Raw genomic sequence first — 27,914 nt, 5'->3', positions numbered from 1 at the left:
AAGCTGGATTCACCTTAGGGTCTTCACAGATGCATCAGAATAAAAAGATCCCTTAGGAAATCAGAGAAAACAGCGCAGTTAAGTCAACAATGGTGAATTATTCCAGTTGATGTACATGATCCTTTCCTAAGTATATTTATAGATCATTATTCTACTTTAACAGTTGAACAGAACAGAATCATCTTATTGAACTTTTCTGGTATATATTATTTCTGAATATTTCCAACAATGTTGGAGACAGAGTACTGTTAGGTCGTTCGCCCATCTATAATACAATGGAATTATAGATGGGCGAACGACCTAACAGTACTCTGTCTCCAACATTGAACAGAGGGGCATTTTAGTCAAGAGACTACGGTAGCAGCTGCCTTCCTTAAAAACAGACCGCCCAAAATTTCCAACTTTGAAATCACGGCCAAATTTTTACTGATACAAACTTTCAAGGTAGCATTAAAGGTCATACAAACTGGAACACTCAACAAAGAGATTTGATGAAAATCAGCATTATTGTACTATTATAAACAAAGCTTTCTTTAAATGTATCTAGTTTAGGAATTAAATTTTAAATATTCACAAAATCATAATAAATATCAAGTAGGAAGAAATACAAATTTAAAGCTGACTCCTTTTGGCATTTATAATTGGTTATATCAAAATAACAACCTAATCAGATATTTCCCTGTAGGAAAAATTAAGACAGAATTACATTCCTAACTAAAAGCCTCAGGTTCAACATTTTTTTGTCCCGTTGCTCTTAAACACAATATTCAACCACAGTGTACTTACTATATAAAATGTCTAATGAACACAGATAGTAACTATTCCTTTAAGGGCAATTAATGTGATAGTTTATCGTTGACAATTTCACCTTAGTAATTTTTCACTTTAGTCTTAATTTTTCTTGAGCAAATATTCAACATTCATTTATTCAACAGATATTTGCATATGCTAAGTATCAACCTCTATTCTAGGCTCTGGGAATACAACTATGAAGCCCACCCTCAGGAGTTTACACTATTAAGGAAAAACATGCAACAAGCAAATAAATAAATACATAACACATGGAAGTTAAGAACCCAGGATCAAGTATTTACTTTCACCAGGCTGACTCTTCAATTGCAAGAAATCTATTTCAGAGCTGCTGTCTCATCCAAACTAGTAGATTTACCAGGGGTTGTAAAGCTAACTCAAGTCATATTTATCTTTTAATTATATTCTCCAATCTTCTCCCACCTTAACTTTTCACTCCTTACTGGTATCACTTCATTCTGACAAAAGACCTCAAGGCTCCCACTTTGATGGCCTAAGTGGTACAATGTTAAATTTACCACTAATAATGATTTCTGAGGCCAGGTTTCCCAACTGACTCACCACTTCAACACCAGAATTTAATAGCATGTGCCTAGCACCAAGTAGGCATATTCATGTTTGGTGAAAAAATTAATCCATAAAAATCAATCTCCAGCACAAGTTGTAACCAAAGCCTTATAAACATCATCCTTAATAACAGCTTTTCCTTTTAGGGATTTACCAAGTCTGAATAAAAATAAAAGATTTCTCTTCCCACAAATGTTTGGGAATATGTACAGACAAATGACTGGTAACCCTCAAATAAATCACCTTTTTCAAAACATTTTTTCGAACTTTGCTTTAAGGTGGCCAGGCAGGGTGGCTTACTCCTGTAATCCTACCACTTTGGGAGGTGAGGTGGGTGGATCACGAGCTCAGGAGATCAAGACCATCCTGGCTAACATGGTGAAACTCTGTATTTACTAAAAATACAAAAAATTAGCCAGGCATGGTAGCACATGCCTGTAGTCCCAGCTACTCAGGAGGCATAGGTTGCAGTGAGCTGAGATCAAGCCATTGTACTTCAGCCTGGGCCACAGAGTGAGACTCTGTCTCCAAAAAAAAAAAAAAGAGAGAGAGTGAACTTTGCTTTAAGGCATGCTTTGAAATCAGTTTACCAATCACACAAGAAACTATCCCCTTTTTTACTAATTTGCAAAAACTGTTCTCAATTTTTTTCTTTCACTTATTTTAGTCTATTCCTCGCCTCCCCTGTAACTGCACTAATAGCCAGGGGACTCCCCTGCTAATTTCCGCTCAGGACCCACCCACCTATCCACCAAGAAAATAGTGAGCAATAAACCTTGATGGAGCCTAGGATTTAAATTCATCAGCACAAGGCATATACAGAAAAAAAAAAAAAAAGATGTATTTACTAATATTTGTATAATGACTGACAATTTACAAAATTATACTCTCCATCATCTTATATAACCTTCATAACAATGTGAGAACAGTGAAAAAGGTGCTATTATCCCAATTTTACGCAGAAAGAAATTAAAGTTTAGAAAGTTCAAACTACTTCCCCAACATCCCATCATAAATAAGTGGTAAAGTTGAGTATCATCCTTTACAATGCTTAACATATAGTTTTAAGTGTTGCCATAGGTATAATTTGTTGATAGACATAGTATTTATCACTGTAACTCCAGTCTATTTACTTAACTTCAAACACTTTTAAAATGTTAAAACAGTTTAAGAGCTATCTGCTTGCTTCAAGATTCCTTCTCCTTACATATATTTAAGACATTGTATCATCAAAATTAAACCTGACTCTGAAATAGCAAGTCAATTCCAAATTACAATCAATTGAGGAGGTACTTCATGGTCTGGGAAACCACAAAATTTCAAAGCACAGTTTTTAAAAAGCCATAATCTGACAGCCTCACTCTGGGAAAGCTGTAAAGTCATTGTGGTGAATAATTTTAGATGTCAGCTTGACTAGATTAAGGAATACCTAGAAACCTGGTAAAGCACTACTTTAGGTGTGTCTGTGAAGATGTTTCCAGAGAAGACTAAGATTAGCACATGAGTCTGAGTGAACTACCTGGAGACCTGCCTTCCATGTGGGCAGGCACCATCCAATCCACTGGGGCCCAAAGATAACAAAAATAGAAAGTTGTGTATCTACTGGAGCTGGGATACACTTTTCCACTCCAGAAATTGGATTAAAGTGTAAACCATACATGTGATAAGGGGTTAACAGACAAAATATAAAAGGAACTCAATTCAATTTCAAGAAAATAACTCATTTTAAAAATGGGCAAAGGACTTGAACAGACATGTCTCAAAAGAAGACATACTTCCGCCCAACAAATAGATGAAAAACTGCTAAGCATCACTAACCATTAGGAAAATGCAAATTAAAACCACAATGAGATATCATCTCACACCTGTTAGAACGTTTATAATCAAAAAGATGAGAATTAAGTGATGCCATAGATGTGAAGGGAATTCTTGTACACTGTAGGTAGAAATGTAAATTAGTACAAACATTATGGAAAATGGTACGTAGGTTCCTCAAAAACCTAAAAATAGACCTACCATACAATCTCACTTCTGGGCATATTTCCAAAAAATGGAACGCAGTATATTAAAAGGATGTCTGCACCCCCAGGTTCAATGCAGCATTAGTCACAAAATCCAAGATCTAGAATCAATCTAAGGGTCCATCAATGGATAAACAGATGAAGAGAATGTAGTATATAGATTCAATGAAATACTAATTGGGCTTAAAAGAGAAAGAAATTCTGTCACTTGCTACAACATGAATGAACATGGAGGACATCATGCTAAGTGAAAAAAGCCAAGCATGGGAAGACAAATACCACATGATCTCACTTACATGTGGAATTTTAAAAAGTCAAACTCACAGAAGTAGACAGCAGAATGATAGATACCAGAGCCTGGAGAAGGAGCAATGGGAATATACCGCTCAAAGAGTACAAATTTCAGATAGACAGATGGAAGAAATTTTTAAATCAATTAAACAACTGTCAATAATAATGTATTATATTTTTAAATAACTAAATTTCAAGTGTCTCACCACAAAAAAATAAGATTATATATTATTCAGCTGCATTAAATCACTCTACACTGTATACACATTTCAAAATATCACAATATACCACATAAATGTATACAAGTATGACTCTCAATTACAATATTCATTTTCAAATAATTATTTAAGAATGTTTATCAACATTCCTCTTGGTTTGTCCAAAGATGTCAAGTAAGGTTGTGTGTAGATTGACAAGCCAAACTCATTTTAGATACTGATGTCCTTCCCCTCCCATTATAAAATCCTTTCCTACCCTTTAACACCCTCTGAATGCCAGTGAAGCTGTGGACTTCTTGCTCTGGTTAGTAGCTCTTGCAATGTCATTAATAATTAAAGAAATAGCTTATTTCACTTAAAGATTAATCTACCCCAAGAATATTTCTATTACAAATATATTAATCAACAAAACCAAGTAATAATATTTTACCAAGCACTTACGGACAAGACAACTGTATGTGAATGGGTGTATGTGTGTATTCAAAAGGACCCTGGATGTTCAGGGAGCCCTTCTTGATACGTAACTCATCATTCAGGATTTCTCTAAGTGAAATACAAGGAAGTATTTTCATTTCCATGGTTAAATGACTTTGCAATATGCTGTAAATTCTATCATCTTCTTTGAAAATAAATCACCTATCAAAAGCTATGGGAAGTCCACCAGAGAGAAAACCTATTAACTTTCTTTAGGCAAATATCCTCCAAATTTATTTGAACCACAAAATCTTTTACCTCCTTAACAACTATTAATGTCGAACTTCTCAAAGTGCTGCAGTTTATGCCTTTTCCCATTTATATCAGATCTGTTAACTCCGAGAATCAGTTAATACTGAAAAATCAACAAATCTGGATGGAAGTTACAACATAAATACAACCTATTTTTATTTAATAGTCACTTAATGATCCACATTTATAAACAACTCAAACTAATAACTTTAAATAACTATACTTTTTATTATTTTTAGAAACACGTGACAAGTGACAACAGGTTGATAACTGGTTTTTATGCAAAAACAATCTCCAAACACCACAACACTGAAAAGTATTCAGCATATTTTCCTACATTTCTTACCTTTAGTTTTCCGTAATTATAAATGCTCAGAATTGTAAACCTAATTGCTCATGAAGTATCAAGAAAAGATAAACCTAATTGCTCTTGAAGTATCAAGAAAAGTTTAAAAGTGTGTTTGATGAAAATTCACTGATAAAAAACTCATTATCTTCGAATGTTGTGAAAATTCAGGGTCATTAAAACAAATTTTCAGGTAAACAAACATCCCATGCCCTAATTTGGATATATGTAGTTTACTGCTAAAAGAAAGAATGAAAGAAGAGGGAGAGAAAGAAAAGGAAAGGAAAGAAAGAGAAAGAGAAAGAAAAAGAAAGAAAAGAAAAAGAAAAGAAGGGATAGAGGAAAGCTGAGTACTAAACAAATAATTTTCAGGTACACTATGACAAATTTTTTGCAATGTATAGCAGGAGTCACATTAGGAGCCCGAAGTCCTAATAAAAGCAAGAACAGAAGGGGAAAAAAATCTAACCAGACATTAAAAAAAAAGCCTAGCTAGACATTACATACAGTTCGTCACTGTATGTAAAAAGCAAAAAAAAAAAAAAAAATACGTGAATATGATTAGCAAGTTTTCTAAATAATTCTATTGTATTTAGGATAAAATAATACAAATTGAAGCCAAAAAGTTTAGATTGAGAACTATAATCAGGGCTATACTTTCAATTTACACTAATCTATCATATTTCATAGGTTCAAAGTTCAATGTACATATTAGTTTGCCCAGTTGAGTGATTTTCCATTTTAGCTTAACTTAAAATAGCCCTTAATTGATCACCTGTGTGGCTTTTCATTTCTGAAATGGTTTCAATTAGAGATATATTTTTGGCCAAGTGCAGTGGCTCAGGCCTGTAAACCCAGCTACTCCGGAGGCTGAGGCACAAGAATCACCTGAAACCGGGAGTCGGAGATTGCAGTGAGGTCAGATTGTGCCACTGCACTCCAGCCTGGGTGACAGAGCGAGACACTGTCTCAAAAAAAAAAAGATATATTTTGACAAAATGCAAAACTGAAAAGTTTTATATGAACATTTAACATTACCATTCTCATTATGTATCTATGTACCTGGTATCCTCACCTCCGTTAAAAAAAAAAAAAAAAAAAACTAAAAATAGTATGCTGATGTTATCAGCTACAAAGAAAATTAATGATGTATTCCATACTGAATCACAAAAAGCACATAATTTGGATTAAGATGACCTAAATGTGATTCCTGTCTCCTCTACTTTTTATATAACTTTAAACAAGCTATTTTAACTTTCCCAATCTGTTTTATCATTGGTTAATGGGGATATCACCTATCTCACTGCTGAGATGTAAAGAAACCAAGCATATAGTACAATTCACCACTTTCTGAGCACAGTAAATGCTGAGCATTACTATCATAAAGACAGGGGAATCTTTCATAGCAGTTTATCTGTACACATTTTGAGACCTAACATAAATTAAATCACATCTCCTAAAAGCTGGTGATCTAAGTCAGCAATGTCTAGGAAAAGTAATAAAAGGAAGTCCCATACTAATTTTTAGTAGCCAATACTGAGTGAAATTTTATATCTAAAATACATCAAAATAGAACGATTTTACGAGGCATAGAAGCCTTGTTTAAAAAATGAAAAGGAAAAAAAGCTAAGGTAAAGCAAAAAGTAATAATCATTTTCAGTTTACTGACAATATTCAGACAAGGAAGTACAATAGTATGTTTTAAAATCTATCAAGAGAGCTGAAAACTACTTGAAAGGCAGCTGAGCAAAATGGTCAGAGCTCTCTACTGAGAGTTAGGAGATGAGATTAGTTTCAACTGTCACTAATATTTAATAATTGACCTTGGACAAGAGTCTCTGGGCTTCAGTTTCCTAATCTTTAATCGACTACTAAAAACTATAGCGAAAACTTGAGTACAATTTAATCTGGGCCTTACTTTGGAGAGGCAATCTAGAGAAGAAGTTAATACAATGGGCTAGGTAGTAACTGCCAAGGTTGGAATCCTGGTTTTGCCACTTATAAGCTGTGCAGTGTTCACACAAAAAGCACTAAAGTACAGTTTACTTAATACTATCACTGATTTACTGCTTAAAATATTTCTCTAAAACACAAAATTGCATTAAAATACAGAAGCTGGGAAAGTTCTGTCTTTCCAAATCATTTTACTGGCAGACAAAAGAGCACTTCATTTTAAAGTATTAGAACTCTAAAACATGCTAACATAAGCCAAGTTTAATCAAAAGATCATCTCATATAACATTATACATTAGAGACTAAACATTTATTATAAGGCTAATTGTTCCCACCACAATATCACACTTATGGTAAAAATGAAACTTCTGCCACTCGTAAGTCTTTTTTCTAATCTATTACTGCTAATCACAACACAAGCTTATAATGTAACTATAATCTCCAAGAATGAAATTAACTCCAAGAATGAAAAACCTGTATAATTTAGAAATATAAGTGAACTTCAAACAACCAAAAATACGTGGTGCAGAAGTTACAACCAACCAGTAAGTATTTACTATATGCCAGGCTCTGTGCTTAGATTAGGTACAAACAGCAAAGTATAAAGTTCCTCAAAGTTAGTCAAGTTACAAGGACTTGAAATTTCAGGCAAGTGCGTGCTTTATCATCACTTGTCACAAAATAAAAACCATTCACCTACAAATGTTTTTCTTTCCTTTTTGGCCCACGTAGGAATACTGCCCAATGCCCACTAAAGCTGTTTCCTATTCTCAGTTCAGCCCACAAAAATGTCAGGATCCTCACAGTACTTAAAAGTGAACGGCTTCGAAAAAAGTATTTCATCAAATCACAAGCTTCCGTATTTTAAGTTCAGTGACACCTACACCTGCAGATACTACTACACATAACTGGGCTAACCTGAGTCAAGTACCTAGTTGCACCAATTTAGTTCTTCCCCTTAAAGTGCTGCCAGTAAAGGCAAACTCTACTTCTTCAAAAAGTCAGCTTTTTGAAATGCCATTAGGCACAGAAAAGGGAAATTGATTGGTTCGTCATAGTTGCCCTACTTCCATTTCAGGTCCAAGGAAAAAAACTATTCCACAGAGAGTAGCAAGGGGGCCACACGCAAATCTAAGAGGCAGATGCTAAACCGAACTTCGTCGATGACCACGATTTAAGCTAAAGGTGATGGGTGTGGGGGAGGGGGGTGACACAACTGAGCCATCCAACTGTAGCCTGAAGTCCACTTCAAGAAGCAGGCAAAGTAGGGAATGGGAAACACACCGGTCGGGCCGAGCAACAACCTCAGAATGCTGACCGAGCTCGGAGGCGGAGGGCCCTGGAGCCCAGGGACCGGAGAAAGGAGACCTTGGGCAAACCTTAGAACAGGAACCAGCTGTAACGTGGGGAGGCCAACGCTGCCACAGAGTAGCGTGTAAGGAGACACCAAGAAGGGAGCGATGAGTTAGAAGGGAGCGACAGCAGGACGGAGACCAGTGCCAGGGGCGAGTGGCAGCTGCGAAAGGCGAGGCACGGGCAGCCGGAGGTGGTGGGACTCTGTTGAGTCAGCACAGCTCCTACTCTGGGGGCACTTGTAGGATCCCCGCTGCTCCTCGGGCCCCGGGGCCCGCGGCGTAGGGTCAGGCCCACCATCCGGACAGATGATGTTCTCTGACCGGCTGGCGTCGGCCCCTTCCCCATTTCACAGGTAAACACTGGCCACCATCGCCGCTTACCTCAGTTAACATTATTACACCCCGGGGAAGTGAGGTCCTCCCTAACCTCGCCTCATGGCAACAGCCGTAGCAGCAGCGAAAACTGCTCGGGCCGCCGCCAACGGCGGCAACTGCTCCTTCAGTCCTCTCCCAGGCTGCGGCTTTACTCGGCTTCGCTGGCTTCCCCCCGGCCCGGTCGCTCGCGACGGACGCGCCGCCATCTTGGAAGAGCGACGTCCGCGTCTCCCTACAACGTGCGCTCCCATTGGCGGGCGCAGGGGCAGCCAGCGTCTCGTGACCGTCTCCATAGCGCCGGCGCGCCCAGAAGGGGAGGCGGGCTCTCGGCTCTCGGCTCTGCGCGGCGGGGAGGACCCCAGGTCTGGGCGCTTGGGCCAACTTGGGACCACTGGGAGTGCAGAGAGACCACAGCACCAGAGCCTCTGCTGAACCGACGCAGGCGCCCGCCGGGCCGGCGCATCCTCCGCCGCCCACTACGGTTGGCCGGCACTGGGGAGGGGAGAGAATGGCAGAGAACAGCACTTCGAGTGATGGAGCTGCGGACTTCACTGCTCTCGGGGGACAAGGCGGCAGATTTCCCGTAGAAAAACTTCCCTCTCGTATCTCCCTGGCCCCGCGGCGACCGAAGAGTACTCTTGGGGTTCGGCTTTCTTCTGCGATTAAAGTGTTACTTGAAACAGCTCCCTGCGCGGCCCTTTTCTCCTAAACTTTGACAGAAACTTTCATTTGTCCCTGCCAATCCTCAGTGAGTTCTTGGGGTCCGAGACAGTTTGTAGATACGATACGGGCTTATTGGCTTTACCCTGTCCTAGCAAAATTACGACTGTCGCTGACGTGATTGGCCAGCACCTGCCTAGCAGCCTAACAATGGAGGTTTAATTATGCTACTAGTAAGACATCTCTAAAAAAAAAAAAAAAAGTAAAAGAGGCCTTACGTTTTACCTGCTATCTCTACGGGTTTACTGGCTTCTTAATACAATATGCTTGTGTAGCAGGGTGAGCAAATTTAGCAAATGTTATTGTAAATAGCCCCAGCCTAAATGGAATTAAACTCTGGAACCAATGTGCATAGAAGTCCCTGAGCTGACGCCTTTCTAGATCTACCACTAGATGGTTTGCGATGTATGGAATTTAAAGACAGTCACTTCTACCTGAATTGTGATGAAAGTAGTGTGCCTGAACATGCTGGGAAAGTGTGCTACCCTGTTTTATATTAGAAACCAGTTTCCAAGGAAATTAAAAAGTAAATTTTCGGACTTGACATTAAAAACACTTCCATCTCATTTTTACAAGAGGTACAAAAGCATTTTGGAAAACTAAAGCCAGGAGTTTCTTCCCCTGTGCTAGAATCTTTTCCCTCCATTTAACAATAGTACTATTGTGCTAAATGAAATTTACTTAATACATTACTCTTAAATTCTCAAAATAATAAGGGCATTACAAACCTTGTATTATCTCTGTTGTGTCAAGGAAACAAAAGGGTTCGTTTGAGCAGTCCTGCAAAAATTCAAGAAAAACTGATTTTACTCAATTTAGCTTATTTAAGCAAAGTGGTTTGTTATTTTAATCCGAATTTTGTACATCACGTCCACACTGCTGGACCAGCAAAATTCTGACCTCTGCAATACAATAAAATGTGTTACTGGTATTGACAGATTAAGCCACAAATAGAAAATTAGCTTGGAAATCCTATCTGGACTGAGGTATCAAAGGAAACCAAGAGATACTAGAGACAATGAGGAACCTGGAAAAAGATACTGTTGCAACCTGTAAATAAGAAAACAGAGGAGGAGGCTCATTAATATTTAAGATACCAGCTAGTGAATTAAAACTCCAATGTGCGCGTCTGTCTTGAATATTCAGTTTTATTCACCACATATTTTTCTGTTTTCTAGAAGCAAGGCATTTCACTTATTTTAAAGGTGATAAATTAAATGTTGACACTTGAGATTTGGACCAATCTGTGATATGACACGGATATGCCTTTAACATTCAGAAATGTGTCTACAGACTTATGAGCAAACCAAAGTACTGCCTCTTCCAATGGCTCCCTAATTTTCTCAGCCAGAGTCTTCTGCAATCTAAAAGTCCTATGCTAGCTGGTCTCCTAAGTCCTACCTCACCTCTACCCTTCTGACCTCATTTCTGCTGAGGACATAGCTCCAGCTACACAGACTTACTCCCTGCTTCTATAACGCCAAGACATCTTGCCCTGAGAACCTTGCACTGTGTATAGTTTCTATCTGGAAAGATCTTTCCACCAAATACCCTCATGGCTAGATCATCCCCTTCGGTCCAATCTTTGCTTAAAAGTCATCTTTTTTCAAAGAAGCCTACCCTAATCATCTCATTTAAAATATTGCCCCTTCCCCAGCATTCTCCCTTCTTTGCTTCTGTTTTTTTTCATAGTACTTACTTTCTGACATCGTCATATTCTATTTTTATTTTCTCTTGCCTTCCCTCTGCTGGAATATAAGCTCCACAAGATCACGGATTTTTTTTTTTTTTTTTTTTTTTTTTGCATTTTGTTCACTGATGTTTTCTTAGTACCTAAAATACTAAAATAGTAGATGGCACAGAATAGATGCTCAATAAATATTTCTTAAGTGAATAAATGAATGGTTGAGTCATTGCCTAAAAGACACCAAAAGGAAAAGACCTAATTAAAACCGTTTAAAAAACAGAATCTTTAGTGTTGAAACATTAAATTATTTAAAAATTGGCCATTGTGTGTTATCTTGCAATTAACAGGAACATCACTTCTACTGCCACTAGAATGTTAGAGGAAAGTGTATGCTAGAGAAAAATTTATGACAGAATTGTGAGCTATGTCTTTTCCTTCACCTTTTTTCTTTTTTTAAATTTTTGTAGAGATGTGGTCTTGCTATATTGCCAGACTACTCTCTGGACTCCTGGACTTAAGGATCCTCAGGCCTTGACCTCCAAAAGTGCTGGGATTGCAGGCATGAGCCACTACACCTGGCCTCCTTCACTTTTCTTGGTTACATCTTGGGCGTGAGTCAAAGTTAATTCGCTAGTAAGGGAAACAACAAAGTCAATAAGGTATACTATTGCAGAGAGTTATAGAAATTAAGGAGTTATATAGTTGGAAAAGAGAATGTTTGTAGAAACGGCTACCTTTAAAAATGTAAGCACCTAATTTGATACAGATTGCAATTTCATTCCATGTCTTAAAAACATCCTATTCTATCGGTTGTTACAGAGGAAATTTGGGAAAGGGTGATCTGAGATGACTGGTTCTTTGGCTATCAGAAATTAAAACAAAACAAAGCCAGCTATCTTAAGAACCACATGATGAGGATGTATCTGTGACTCTTATTGCAAAAGGTTTGATTCCAGTCTGTCTGATTCACACAGGAAAGCATGACAAAAAGAGGTAAGAGGCAAAAATCGGGTGTAAGATGCTTTTAAATAAGCCACTGCCCGTGATTTCTAAACCTACAAGCCAAGATTTGGCATATCCAAGTTACCTGTTGTTTAGTTTTGGAAAAAAAAACTTTTCTTTAACACATTCAGCTTGTCACAAATTGGCTCTAATTACTTTTTGAGAAACAGGAAAATATGCCTTTAACCTCCTAGGAAACTTGTGTCTAGCAAACACAGTTGTCTCATTTAATCTTTTGATATCTTAAAACATTCTGTTAACTCCAGTTTCTTCATAATGCAACATTAGCAGTGTCATCTACCATCTCTTTTGAATGTCAAATACTATATACTCATTAACAAGGACTGGTGTCAAAGTCTGCAAATTGGTATTGAAATAATGCATTGACAGGAGAGGAGACATCCTAAGAACAGATAAGAGTTGGATATCCTGATTATTTTTTACAGCTTTAATAGGGCAGTGGTAAGCAGAAATCTCAGAACATTTAAGAATACTCAGAGGCCAGGCGCGGTGGCTCAAGCCTGTAATCCCAGCACTTTGGGAGGCCGAGGCAGGTGGATCACGAGGTCAAGAGATCAAGACTATCCTGGTCAACACGGTGAAACCCCGTCTCTACTAAAAATATAAAAAATTAGCTGGGCATGGTGGCACGTGCCTGTAATCCCAGCTACTCAGGAGGCTGAGGCAGGAGAATTGCCTGAACCCAGGAGGTGGAGGTTGTGGTGAGCCAAGGTCGCACCATTGCACTCCAGCCTGGGTAACAAGAGCAAAACTCCATCTCAAAAAAAAAGACTACTCTGAAGTCTAGCCCAGCAGGTACTTTTTTTCTTGCGTGATACTTTTTGAGGCAGTGTTGAGCCAACTCAAGATGGAAAGACAGAAGCAGAAACACAAGCCTTTACTACAAATGCAGCCATAACAAAATAATAATGTATACAAATCTCTTCAATATTAGAGATCTCAACAATGCAAAGATCTAAATAGAAAAGACCGTATTATAAATTTGAAACAAAGTCTATCAAATAAGAGATATTACTACATCAATGACACCTCAGTCAATCATTTTGAAAGCAAAAAATTAGAGCACTTTTCAAACATTTATTCTTAATTATGAATACTGTTTTTCAGTATCTATTATGGGCCAGGACTGGTGGTAGACATTTTGCATGTATTGTGCTTAACATTGGAAAAATGCCATTACAGTAGATCTTACTATCCTAGAAGCCACTAGAGGTTTAGAAATTTGCCCCATATTACTTATCAAGAATACATACTATCAACATGATTTATTACTGGTGATGTTTACTGTCATCACCTGAATGAGATAGTGTTTGCCAGATTTTTCCACTGTAAAGTTACCATTTTCCCCTCTTTCTATGCTATCCTCCTTGGATAGAAGTCACTACAGTGGCCCACAGTTAGAGTGAGGATTTCTGCTCCTTTTGCTGGTAGAATATGTAGATAAAATATGTGGATTTTCTTTTTCTGCATGGGAGATTTGTCTTTTCTCCCTTTTTATTTTAACATTTATTTATGTGAATATGGACACACAGGTATTTCTTTTATACTTTGAGTTATAATCTAATACTCCTTTATTTTGTTGTTCAAATTGTCCCAGCTTTGGCCACTGGAGCTCTCGTAGTTGTCCTATTTACTTTTAATATACTTCCATTAATGTGGTATGATTTTTTGTTTGGTTAGATTTTTTTTAAGCATATCCTTACTTCCTATACTATAAGATGCTCTGGGGTCATCATGCTCCAGGCCTAGAATCAGCCATTTGTTTCAGAAATCATGGTTCCTTTTATTGGAGAATGGTGCCAGAAACCAAAATCTAGGCCCAAGAAGTGCTATTTGCTGCTTGGGGTGTCATTTCTTTTAAGACCTGGTAGCTGACAGCAAGTAATTAAATACCTGTATACTAACCCACGTATATATACCTATGTATAAATATTTCTGCAAGTAATCATCAGTATATTAAGCTAAATGTAAATTCATACTGGTATCTCTAACTCTAATTCATTATCAGATGGACCATTCTTGTCTCTTCCTCTTGCTTATCTGTATGTAATTTCTACTTTGGCAGTGAGAAGCCTGACACCTAACGTCTACTATCCATTTACTTAATTGTTCAGTTTTGAAATATGTATTTCAAATTGCAATTTCAGAATTGTTAACCCATACCTTCAGGGGAAACAAATTTATCAACTAGAGTACATTACCTACATGCAGTTCCATCAGTCTTACAGACCAGTCATTCCCAAAGTCACTTAGTCCAGCACCTTTTCCCCCAACCCTTTTATTGAAGTGATTTCATACATTTGTGATACATTTAAATTCACTTGTCAAAGTCAGCATTCTTTCCTGAGATCTGTCTACCTCCTAAATGATTTGATTTTTAATTTGCATACATTTTCACTCTTTGTGCTGCAAAGTTCTACAAGTTCTGACAAATGCATAAGGTCTTGTCTCCACCATTATAGTATACAGAATAGTTTCATAGCCCTAAAACATAAAGGAAAAGAGAAGTACGTAACATTGCTTTTATGTGTTTATCTGTAGACCTAAACAACTGATAATTGCATTGAATAACTTCACTTGAATCATACAGATATTTATATTGATAAATAATATGTAATCTCTTTCTCTGTAATACCTAATACTTGTTAAAGTCTTACCATATGCTAGTTGCTGTTCTAAGTGCTTCACAACAATCCTGTAAGATAGGAACTGCTATTATGTCCATTTTACAAATGAGTAAAATGATGCTCAGAAAGTTAACTTTAAATACTGGCTCTACTACTAGCTGTGTAAACTTATTGCTGAAGTTTACACAGCTAGTAGTAGAGCCAGTATTTAAAGAAAAAAATATATATGTACATTTATACATCACTGTGCATATGTATAAACATGTATCTATATGTATGTATGTATGTCATATAAAGATGTATGATACAGAATTGTGTGTATACTGTGTCAAGTATATTAATTAAGCTAACTTTAAGAACTAAAATTTTTCAACCATCTTTCTCCCTCATTTTTTATGTGAATCATAAATGTTGTGGTGGGTCTTTGAACTCCTGTTTTTGCCTTTAGCCAAAGGAGGAAATGAGAAACAGAATCAGTACTCATGGACGAAGCTTAATACATGCCCATATTTAAGGCTTACCTCAGCTAGTTTCATTTTTACAAAATAAGGGTGAAATGAAAGGCTTCCTGTTTTACTATTTTAACAACTAAGGTAAAATAATAATATTATTCTAAGAATTCCTGTTGTTTTTAAGTGATAATATGTTAATTTGCACAAAGTTGATTTGGCATACCTTCACCCTTGCATGTATGGTGATCTTTTTGCTTTGAATGACAATTTTAAATTGAAAATTATTTATAATAAATGTACACACCACTAAATGGAAGAAATTTTACACACATGCCCCAAAATACTGGCTGTGGAATAAAAAGAATAGAAGCCTAGAAAGATTTGCACTGTGGCCTTGCCTTTGCTATTAAATGGGATTAAACCTTGGAAGTAAAAATCACCATTTGTTGAGCTTCAGTTTCCTTTTCTGTAAAGTAATGAAATTGAAACGTATAATTAGAATAATGCTAATGTACTGTCTACATTAATACGGTGGGTTGTTATTATAATCATTGGACAGTGCCTTGTGGCTCAAGATCAAATGCTTCATAAGGTTTCTTTTCATTTTAAAACTGTGATACTTAATGAAAGTAAATTGCAGTTCATTTTCTTATCACTTTCCTTCAACAAACATATACATCATCACCTTTTTACAAAAACCTTGCTACTCAGCAGTGGCACAGACTGCTGTTAACTATTTTGCGTATGGTAATGAACTCCTTGAATTACCACCTTTCCATTTAAAATGAGACACCTCCTACCTTATCATGGCCATATGTGCAAATATCCATGAAAAGAAAAATCATCAAAAATGTCAAGAAAAGTCCTGGTGTATAAAAACAAAGCAAATTATCAAATAAAAGGCATATAAAATCCGGCTATTTATTTTTGAAATCTATGGGATGTTCACCTAATCTGGATGGATAAGATTTGTATTCTGTCTTGTTCACTAAATCAGCAAAATGCTGAGGGCTTCACATTTTATTTTTAAAAATAGATGTCCTTTTTGAGTTTTCCTGTTGCTGGGGAAGTGTTCTTGCTGTTGCTAACAGAGAGCTAAATGTTCTGCCTTGAATGGGGTGTGTTTGTTTTTATTGGTAGGAATGGCAAAAGGATGAATGAAGGAATCCATGTTTTTAACTGTGTTTCTTTAAGTGAAATGTCTGCCTTCTGGGTAGAGGTACACTGTTGGCTATTTACCAGATAATCCTATAGCATCATGGAATATGCTCATTTGTTTAAATATTATTTTATTTGTTAAATCTTAAATGGGCTACCTATTCAAATTTAGAAATCATAAGGTTATGGAATTCACATCAGGAACATCAATTATTGCTCAACATCTAATGGTTAAAAGATACACAGAAGATATTTAAACTCTACGTTTTTGCCTAATGTAATTTAGCCTCAAAAAAAAGGGAAGAAAAATAGATGAGATCTGACTTTTTCTTCATATATTTTGGTTGTGTAATTAAAATGCAAGCCATTTAGTTCTTAATCTTTATGTATTACTGTTTGCTCTATTTACCACAGGAAACCAATGGGGAAAATATCACAGACAAAATATTACTTTGGTATATACTGTGCTTAAAACTGCATGGAAGATGCAATATAGAAGATGGCACTGTGAGAACAACCCAGGATTGGAGCTCACGTTGTGTCCGCGGAAAGAGACCCAATCGAAAAGTCAGCAACTACGCAGACGACCAGTGGACAAATCCACAAAGATGGGAAGAAACCAGCGCAAAAAGGAGGAAAACACCCGAAACCAGAACACCTCGCCTCCTAGAAAGGACCAAAACTCCTCACCAGCAAGGGAACAAAGCTGGACAGAGAATGACTGTGAAGAAATGACGGAATTAGACTTCAGAAGATGGCTAATGAGAAACTTTTGTAAGCTAAAAGATCATGTATTAAATCAATGCAAAGAAACTAAGAACCTTGAAAAAAGATTCGAGGAAATGATAACAAGAATGGATAACTTAGAGAGGAATATGAATGAATTAAAGGAGCTGAAAAACACAATACGAGAACTTCGCGAAGCAAACACAAGTTTCAATAGCCGAATTGACCAAGCAGAAGAAAGAATATCTGAAGTCAAAGACCAACTCAATGAAATAAAACGAGAAACCAAGAGCAGAGAAAAAAGCGCAAAAAGGAATGAACAAAGTCTCCAAGAAATGTGGGACTATGTGAAAGGACCTAACCTACGTTTGATAGGTTTACCAGAAGGGGACGAAGAGAATGAATACAAGCTGGAAAATACTCTTCAGGACATCATCCAGGAAAATTTCCCCCACCTAGCAAGACAGGCCAACACTCAATTGCAGGAAATACAGAGAACACCACAAAGATATTCCGCAAGAAGAGCAACCCCAAGGCACATAATCGTCAGATTCAACAGGGTTGAAATAAAGGAGAGAATACTAAGGGCAGCCAGAGAGAAAGGTCGGGTCACCCACAAAGGGAAGCCCATCAGACTCACAGCAGATCTCTCGGCAGAAACACCACAAGCCAGAAGAGAGTGGGGGCCAATATTCAACATCCTTAAAGAAAAGAACTTTCAACCCAGAATTTCATATCCAGCCAAACTGAGCTTCAGAAGTGAAGGAAAAATAAAATCCTTTGCGAACAAGCAAGTACTCATAGATTTTTGCCACCACCAGGCCTACTTCACAAGAGCTCCTAAAAGAGGCACTACACATAGAAAGGATCAACCAGTACCAGCCATTCCAAAATCACACTGAATGCTAAACAGCATCAACATAATGAAGAATCTACAACAACTAACAGGCAAAACAGCCACTTAGCATCAAAATGGCAGTATCAAATTCACACATAACAATATTAACCCTAAATGTAAATGGACTAAACGCACCAATCAAAAGACACAGACTGGCAAATTGGATAAAAATCCAAAACTCATCAGTGTGCTGTATACAGGAAACCCATCTCACATGCAAGGATACACAAAGGCTCAAAATAAAGGGATGGAGGAAGATTTACCAAACTAATGGAAAGCAAAAAAAAGCAGGAGTTGCAATTCTCATCTCTGATAAAATAGACTTTAAAGCAACAAAGATCAAAAGAGACAAAGAAGGCCATTACATAATGGTAAAAGGATCAATACAAGAAGAAGAGCTAACGATCCTAAACATATATGGACCCAATGCAGGAGCACCCAGATACATAAGGCAAGTTCTTAATGACTTACAAAAGGACTTAGACTCCCACACAATAATAGTGGGAGACTTTAACACTCCACTGTCAATACTAGACAGATCAACCAGACAGAAAATCAACAAGGATATCCAGGGCTTGAACTCAGACCTGGAGCAAGCAAACCTGATAGACATTTACAGAACTCTCCACCCCAAATCCACAGAATACACATTCTTCTCAGCACCGCATCACACCTACTCTAAAATTGACCACATAATTGGAAGTAAAGCACTGCTCAACAAATGCAAAACAACTGAAATCATAACAAACAGCCTCTCAGACCATAGTGCAATCAAGTTAGAACTCAGAATTCAGAAACCGACCCAGAACCACACAGCTTCATGGAAACTGAACAACTGGCTCTTGAATGTTGACTGGGTAAACAACAAAATGAAGGCAGAAATAAAGAAGTTCTTCGAAACCAATGAGAACGAAGACACAACGTGCCAGAACCTCTGGGACACATTTAAAGCAGTCTCTAGAGGAAAGTATATAACAATAAGTGCCCATATGAGGAGAATTGAGAGATCCAAAATTGACACCCTATCGTCAAAATTGAAAGAGCTAGAGGAGCAAGATCAAAAAAACTCAAAACCCAGCAGAAGACAAGAAATAACTAAGATCAGAGCTGAGCTGAAGGAGATTGAGACACGAAAAACCCTTCAAAAAATCAATAAATCCAAGAGCTGGTTTTTTGAAAAGATCAACAAAATAGACAGACCACTAGCCAGATTGATTAAAAATAAAAGAGAGAACAACCAAATAGATGCAATAAAAAATGATAAAGGGGAAATCACCACAGATTCCACAGAAATTCAAACCATCATCAGAGAATATTACAAACAACTATATGCACATAAACTAGTAAACCTGGAAGAAATGGATAAATTCCTGGACTCCTGTGTCCTCCCAAGCCTAAACCAGGAGGAAGCTGAAACTATGAATAGACCAATAACAAGGTCTGAAGTTGAGGCAGCAATTAAGAGCCTACCACACAAAAAAAGCCCAGGTCCAGACGGGTTCACAGCCGAATTCTACCAGACATACAAGGAGGAGCTGGTACCATTCCTTCTAAAACTATTTCAAACAATCCAAAAAGAGGGAATCCTTCCCAAATCATTTTATGAGACCAACATCATCCTGATACCAAAACCCGGCAGAGACCCAACGAGAAAAGAAAACTTCAGGCCAATATCCATGATGAACATAGATGCAAAAATCTTCAATAAAATATTGGCAAGCCAAATGCAACAGCAAATCAAAAAACTTATTCATCATGATCAAGTAGGATTCATCCCAGGGATGCAAGGCTGGTTCAACATACGCAAGTCTATCAACGTAATTCACCACATAAACAGAACCAAAAACAAAAACCACATGATTATCTCAATTGACGCAGAGAAGGCATTTGACAAAATTCAACAGCCCTTTATGCTAAAAACCCTCAATAAACTCGGTATCGATGGAACGTATCTCAAAGTAATAAAAGCTATTTACGACAAACCAACAGCCAATATCATACTGAATGGGCAAAAACTGGAAGCATTCCCTTTGAAATCTGGCACTAGACAAGGATACCCTCTCTCACCACTCCTATTCAATATAGTACTGGAAGTTCTAGCCAGAGCAATCAGGCAAGAAATAGAAATAAAGGGTATTCAAATAGGAAAGGTGGAAGCCAAATTGTCTCTATTTGCAGACGACATGATAGTATACCTAGAAGACCCCATCGCCTCAGCCCAAAAACTCCTGAAACTGATAAGCAACTTCAGCAAAGTCTCAGGATATAAAATCAATGTGCAAAAATCACAAGCATTCGTCTACACCAATAACAGACTTAAAGAAAGCCAAATCAAGAGCGAACTGCCATTCGCAATTGCTACAAAAAGAATAAAATACCTTGGAATACAACTCACAAGGAACGTAAGAGACCTCTTCAAGGAGAACTACAAACCACTGCTCAACGAAATCAGAGAGGACACAAACAGATGGAGAAACATTCCATGTTCATGGTTAGGAAGAATTAATATCGTGAAAATGGCTATACTGCCCAAAGTAATTTACAGAATCAACGCTATCCCCATCAAGCTACCATCGACTTTCTTCACAGAACTGGAAAAAACCACCATGAACTTCATATGGAACCAAAAGAGAGCCCGCATAGCCAAGTCAATTCTAAGCAAAAAGAACACAGCGGGGGGCATCACACTACCGGATTTCAAACTATACTACAAGGCTACAGTAATCAAAACAGCATGGTACTGGTTATAAACAGAGATATAGACCAATGGAACAAAACAGAGGCACCGGAGGCAACACAACATACATACAACTATACAGTCTTTGATAAACCTGACAAAAACAAGCAATGGGGAAAGAATTCCATGTTTAACAAATGGTGTTGGGAAAACTGGCTAGCCACATGCAGAAAGCAGAAACTGGACCCCTTCCTGACACCTTACACTAAAATTAACTCCAGATGGATTAAAGACTTAAACATAAGACCTGGCACCATAAAAACCCTAGAAGGAAATCTAGGCAAAACTATCCAGGACATAGGAGTAGGCAAGGACTTTATGAACAAAACACCAAAAGCATTGGCAACAAAAGCCAAATAGACAAATGGGACCTAATGAAACTCCACAGCTTCTGCACGGCAAAAGAAACAGTCACTAGAGCGGATCGGCAACCAACAGAATGGGAAAAAATTTTCGCAGTCTACCCATCTGACAAAGGGCTCATATCCAGAATTTACAAAGAACTCAAACAGATTTACAGGAAAAAAACAAACAAGCCCATTCAAAAGTGAGCAAAGGATATGAACAGATACTTTACGAATGAAGACATATATGAGGCCAACAATCATATGAAAAAATGCTCATCGTCACTGGTCATCAGAGAGATGCAAATCAAAACCACATTGAGATACCATCTCACGCCAGTTAGAATGGCGATCATTAAAAAATCTGGAGACAACAGATGCTGGAGAGGATGTGGAGAAAAAGAAACACTTTTACACTGTTGGTGGGAGTGTAAATTAGTTCAACCATTGTGGAAGACAGTGTGGCGATTCCTCAAGGCCTTAGAAATAGAAATTCCATTTGACCCAGCAATCCCATTACTGGGTATATATCCAAAAGTCTGTAAATCGATCTACTATAAGGACACATGTACACGAATGTTCATTGCAGCACTGTTTACAATAGCAAAGACCTGGAATCAACCCAAATGCCCATTGATAATAGACTGGATTGGAAAAATGTGGCACATATACACCATGGAATATTATGCAGCAATCAGAAATGATGAGTTTGTGTCGTTTGTAGGGACATGGATGAATCTGGAGAACATCATCCTCAGCAAACTGACACAAGAACAGAAAATGAAACACCGCATATTCTCACTCATAGGTGGGTGATGAAAAATGAGAACACATGGACACAGAAAGGGGAGTACTAAACACAGGGGTCTATTGGGGGGAAAAGCGGAGGGCCAGTGGGAGGGGGAGGTGGGGAGGGATAGCCTGGGGAGAAATGCCAAATGTGGGTGAAGGGGAGAAGAAAAGCAAAGCACACTGCCATGTGTGTATCTACGCAACTGTCTTGCATGCTCTGCTCATGTACCCCAAAACCTAAAATCCAATAAAAATTTAAAAAAAAAATGCAAAAAAATAAAAAATAAAACTGCATGGAAAACCAGTAGTTATTATGACTAACCTAAGCTTAAAATAGGAATTACAGAATTACTTTTTAATGCAATTGCCCTAAAATTAAGTTCCATATTATTATGATTTTATTGTGTTATGCTACTCTGTAACCAAAGATTATTGATTTCTTAAATAAGATCTTTTACCTTGTTTGAAGTTATGTCTGGTGTTCTGAGTAATTCATTGAACTTTATGGTTATGCCAGAAAATTTGGTAATGCTGAAAGTCTACACTACGAAAATGTAATTGAGTTTCCAAATTTCATTTTTATCTTTAGGGGAAAATTGTTAATCTGTGAGTGATTGGTTTATGGGCAGGAAGCAATATTTCATAATATCTCTTTAAATCAGTCTATAGCATGACGATGCTATGTGTTCATCTAACCATTTCATTTTCCTCATTGATATTGAAGGAGAATGCATGCTCTACCTTTCTGGGTAGGGTGGTCTAACTAGCTTATATCAAAGGAGTGTAGCAGTCCTCCCCACTCTCCATTTTTCAAGGTAACCTTGGATGCCACAGATTGAGGTAATAGAAACTCAAGATGAGAGGAACCGCACAGGAGAACCCATCTACTAGATCAGGAAAAAAAAATACTTTTGGACTTTACGTGAGTGACAAATTCTTTTATTATTATAGGTGGTTGTTACAGCAGCTGGCAATATATACCCTGAATAAAACATTCTCTAACTCTGCTTACTGAGAATAGAAAGTTTCTAATCTAAGGAATGTTTGCTCTCTTCCCCCGCTCCACCCTCAGAATGAGGGGACTGTTTCAATGAAGCGATATAGATCACCAATCAATATACAATTCTCTAAGGACTCTGGCCTTAGTAAATCATGTCCTGGGTGTTACAGATTAGACTCTATACATACACACACACACACACACACACACACACACACACACACAAAGGGGAGAGAGAGAGAGAGAGAGAGATTAAGATTTGTGGGTACAAAGGGTGACAGAGAGATTAAGATTTGTGGGTATAAAGGGTGACAAAACTCTGCTCTGGCTGGGTGCAGTGGTTCATGCCTGTAATCCCAGCACTTTGGGAGGCCAAGGTGGGTGGATCACTTAAGGTCAGGAGTTTGAGACCAGCCTGACCAACATGGTGAAAACCCATCTCTACTAAAAATATACAAAATTAGCTGAGCGTGGTGGCACACACCTGTAATCCCAGCTACTTGGGAGGCTGAAACAGGAGAATTGCTTGATCCCGGGAGGCGGAGATTGCAGTAAGCCAAGATTGCACCATTGCACTCCAGCCTGGGCAACAAGAGTGAAACTCCATCTCAAAACAAAACAAAACCCTCCTCCAACCAGGTTACCCAGAAAACAAAACCAAAGAAGCAATGGAATAGGAATAAGGATGAATAAGACAATTATGGACCAGAAACAGGGAACAGTTGTTCCGAAAATCCTGACAACTTTTCCAGAGAGTTCTAATAGCTAATATAATCTAAGAATGAGGTCAAATTGGAAACTAAGGTAGGTGTTTTGCTTAGGAATCTGCATCAAAGAATAACTCAAGTCACTGGGCAGATTTTGCCCTGGGGATGTTTGACAGGTGCTTCTCACCTCTGCAAGTGTCACCCATGCTGAGCTGACAATTCACTTGGGTGAAGAAGGAAGCTAAAGCTTATTGAATGCCTCCTCTGTGCCAGGCACAATATGTACCCTGTTACCTTTAAACCTCATGGGGTAAGTATTGCTGGCCCCATTTACATAAGGAAATTAAGACTCAGAGGGATAATTTGCCCAGGAGTTATCTGCTAATAACTGGCAAATCACTTTGAGTCCAGACTTTTATTTTGCTTGAAACTTACTCTTTTTCTGTGAGCTCTCACAAGTTCAGTCTCAGTTCTAAGAATTAGTATACCTTTTGAATTTCAATAAAAATCTAACTCTGCCAGGTATGGTGGCTCACACCTATAATCCCAGCACTTTAAGGAGGCCAAGGCAGGTGGATCACAATATCAGGAGTTCAAGATCAGCCTGGCCAATACGGTGAAACCCCATCTCTACTAAAAATAAAAAAATTAAAAAAAAAAAAAATCAGCCAGGCGTGGTGGTGGGCACCTGTAGTCCCAGCTACTTGGGAGGCTGAGGCAGAAGAATTGCTTGAACCCAGAAGGCAGAGGTTGCAATGAGCCGAGATTGTGCCACTGCACTTCAGCCTTGGCAACAGAGCAAGACTGTGTCTTAAAAACAAAAACAAAAAAGGCCAGGCATGGTGGCTCACGCCTATAACTAAGTACTTTGGAGGCCAAGATGGGTGGATCACCTGAGGTCGGGAGTTCAAGACCAGCCTGACCAATATGGTGAAACCCCGTATTTAAAAAAAAAAAAAAAAGTGGAAAATAAAATAAAATAAAACAAACAAAAAAACCTATATCCTTTTCCAGAGCTTTTTTTTTTTTTTTTTTTTTTGCTTTTTACAGTCCACTTCTCATAAAGAACTCTTGAAATAAACTATCATTTGTCTAGCAATGACGAGTTTTTCCAGTTTACCCACCTTTTTCCTCTCTCCTGTAAGAGACAAGAGTGAGTCCGGTAATGTTTTTATCTGATTTCTCTTGTTAATTTGTGAAAATCTAACCATAGTACTATTCTAATATTAACAAATTTTACCTCTCCTGTTTGTAAATTGCTAATCTCACACATGTATTTTTCTCATTGATTGACATGACAGTATACATTTGGAAAATCCAAATGGTAAATAATCTAAAGTTTGTCAAATTATAAAGTAAAGCAATTCAAATTTTAGTGTTTGACACTGGATATTCACCTAAATATAGTTACTGAGTATGTTGTTTTAGATAAATCATGGTAAAGCCATGGCCAAATCTTGATTTTACATGTCAGCTCTCTAAGTTATGAATAATTACTTCAAATTATTCTTCTTAATTTTAATTTTCTTCATAGGAATCATGTAAAACATCTTTCATGGTTTGCTTTAACTGGTTTGGACTGGCTCACAAGGACAATTGTTAAATTATTTGAATTTTGCTAAGTGATTTTTAATAACAGCCACTATTAAAAAATAAAGTACATAAACTTACAATTAAATAGATGATATAAATAGGGCACATGTCATCAGGACCTCCTGAGGCTGTGTCACAAAAAATATAAAGAAATAAATAAAATAAATAGGGGATATATAAAATGAAGTTTGTGAATATCAAAAACCTTTTGTTGTTATTTTATCTTTTTTACTATTATATGTTTTTGCAGTTATGAATGTCTTGTATGGTGAAAACACTATAGAGTGGGGTACTGGTGTACCTCTCTGTGTTCAGTGATGTCCTGTCGGTAGCTTTAAAACCAGCTATAGTGGGAGAATTTACGCAATGGAAATTGCTAAATGACAAATTAAGGCTTGAATTATTGCTTTGTTGATTTTGTAGAGTTAAGAAAGTGACCAAGAGAAAATGTTAATAATGAATAGTAGGCCAGATGTGATGGCTCACACCTGTAATCCCAGCATTTTGGAAGGCCTAGGCAGGATGATTGCTCAAGGCCTGGAGTTTCAGACCAGCCTGGGTAACATAGTGAGATCCCATTTCTACAAAATAAAATAATAGCCAGGCATGGTGGCACATGCCTGTAATCCCTGCTACTTGGAAGGCTGGGGCAGGAAGATTACCTGAGTTCAGGAGTCCAAGGTTGCAGTGAGCCGTGATCATGCCACTGCACTTCAGCCTGGGTGACGAAGTGAAACCTTGTCTCAAAAAAAGAAAACACACAAATAAAGGTGTCATGACTAGCTGTTACATGGTGTATAGCACAAACATATTGAGGAACTATCCTTCAAGTATAGGCATAGCCTTTTTTTATTGTAGTTTGTTTTGTTGCACTTTGCAGATACAGTGTTTCTCACAAATTGAAAGTTTGTGACAACCCTGTATCAAGCAAGTCTGTTAGTCTATTTTTCCAATGACATGTGCTCACTTCATGTCTCATTTTCACATTTTGGTAATTCTCACATTATTTCTTTTCTTTTTCTTTTTTTTTTGAGACAGAGTTTTGCTCTTGTTACCCAGGCTGGAGTGCAATGGCGCGATCTCGGCTCACCGCAACCTCCGCCTCCTGGGTTCAGGCAATTCTCCTGCCTCAGCCTCCTGAGTAGCTGGGATTACAGGCATGTACCACCATGCCCAGCTAATTTTTTGTATTTTTAGTAGAGACAGGGTTTCACCATGTTGACCAGGATGGTCTGTATCTGTTGACCTTGTGATCCATCTGCCTCAGCCTCCCAAATTCTCAAAATATATCTAACTTTTTCATTGTTATTGTATCTGTTATAATGGTCTGTAATCAGTGATTTTTGATGTCATGTTGTAATTTTGGAGGGCCAATATGTACCACATTCATATAAGACTGCAAATTTAATCAGTAATATTGTATTCTGACTGCTTCACTGACTGGTCTTTCTCAGTCTCTCTTCCTCTCCTCAGACGCAAGAATATTGAAATTAGGCCAATTAATAACACCATAATGGGCTCTAAATGTTCAAGTGAAAGGAAGAGTCATACATCTCTCACTTGCAATCAAAAGCTAGAAATGATTAAGCTTAGTGAGGGATACATGTCAAAAGCTGAGACAGGCTGAAAGCTAGGCCTCTTGCACCAACAGTTATCCCAGTTGTGGATACAAATAAAAGGTCTTAAAGGAAATTAAAAATGCTACTGCAGTGAAAACATAAAAGGTATGAAAGTGAAACTGCCATACCACTAATACGGAGAAAGTTTGAGTGGTCTGGTTGGTCTGGATAGGTCAACCCAGCCATAACATTCTCTTAAGCCAAAACCTAATGCATAGTAAGGCCCTAATTCTCTTACTCTGTCAAGGCGGAGAGAAGTAAAGAAACTGTAGAAGAAAGATTTGAAGCTAGCAGAGGCTGGTTCAGGAGGTTGAAAGAAAGAAGCTATCTCTATAACATGAAAGTACAAGGTGAAGCAACGGGCAATATAGAAGCTGCAGAGAGTTATCCAGAGGATCTAGCCAAGATCATTGATAGAGGTGGCTATATTAAACAATATATTTTCAATGTAGGTGAAACAGCTTTCTGTTGGAAGATGTCATCCAGGATATTCACAGCTAGAAAAGAGAAGACAATGCCTGGCTTCAAGGCTTCAAAGGACAGGTTGACTCTCTTGTCAGAGGTAAATGCAACTGGTGACTCTAAGTTGAAGCCAGTGCTCTTTTATCATTCCATAAATCCCAGGGCCCTTAACAATTATGCTCAATCTACTCTGCCTGTGCTCTAGAAATGGAACAACAAATCCTGGGTTACAGCACATCTGTTTACAACACAGTTTACTGAATCTTTTAGGTACACAGTGGAGACTTAGTGTTCAGAAACAGGGATTTCTTTCAAAATATTATGCTTATGGACAATGGACCTGATTAACCAAGAGCTCTCATAGAGATGTACCGGAGAATAATATTGTTTTCATGCCTGGTAACCCAACATCTGTTCTGTAGCCCATGAATCAAGGAGTCATTTCAAGTCTTAGTATTTAAGAAGTGCATTTCATAAGGCTGTAGTTGCCATACATTAGTCATTTCTCTGATGGATCTGGGCAAAATAAATTGAAAACTTTTTGGAAAGGTTTCACCCTGCTAGCTGTCTTTAAGAATATTTGTGATTCATGGGAGAAGGTCAAAATATCAATATTTATATAGGAGTTTGGAAGAACTTGATTCCAACCCTCATAATGACACAGAGGTTCAAGACTCCAGCGGAGGAAGTTATTTCAAATGTGGTGG

The 27,914-nt window shown here is 37.8% G+C and overlaps 2 protein-coding genes across 21 annotated transcripts in view; one reads left to right on the top strand and one right to left on the bottom strand.

Moving 5' to 3' along the window:
* Positions 1 to 8,893, bottom strand: part of SNX13 (sorting nexin 13) — a 199,788-nt gene extending 190,895 nt beyond the window's left edge. For all 20 annotated transcript variants that reach the window (XM_078342628.1, XM_078342621.1, XM_078342622.1 and 17 more), the window contains exon 1: positions 8,669 to 8,893. Coding sequence is in view for 13 of the 20 variants with exons in the window: in XM_078342621.1 (XP_078198747.1) it covers positions 8,669 to 8,680 (12 nt within the window). In the remaining 7 variants the exon portion in view is untranslated. The remainder of the gene's footprint in view (positions 1 to 8,668) is intronic.
* On the top strand, positions 8,028 to 9,234 carry LOC144578356 (uncharacterized). The gene is made up of 2 exons (XM_078342629.1): positions 8,028 to 8,117; positions 8,641 to 9,234. Exon 2 carries the CDS (start codon positions 8,723 to 8,725, stop codon positions 9,092 to 9,094), a length of 372 nt encoding a protein of 123 aa, XP_078198755.1. The 5' UTR covers positions 8,028 to 8,117; positions 8,641 to 8,722; the 3' UTR covers positions 9,095 to 9,234.
* Positions 9,235 to 27,914: the final 18,680 nt, after the last annotated feature.

The sequence above is a fragment of the Callithrix jacchus genome, chromosome 11 (assembly GCF_049354715.1).
Source record: "Callithrix jacchus isolate 240 chromosome 11, calJac240_pri, whole genome shotgun sequence".
Lineage (NCBI taxonomy): Eukaryota > Metazoa > Chordata > Mammalia > Primates > Cebidae > Callithrix > Callithrix jacchus.
The sequence above is the reverse complement of the archived record's forward strand: the minus strand, read 5'-3'. Positions and strand labels throughout refer to the sequence as shown.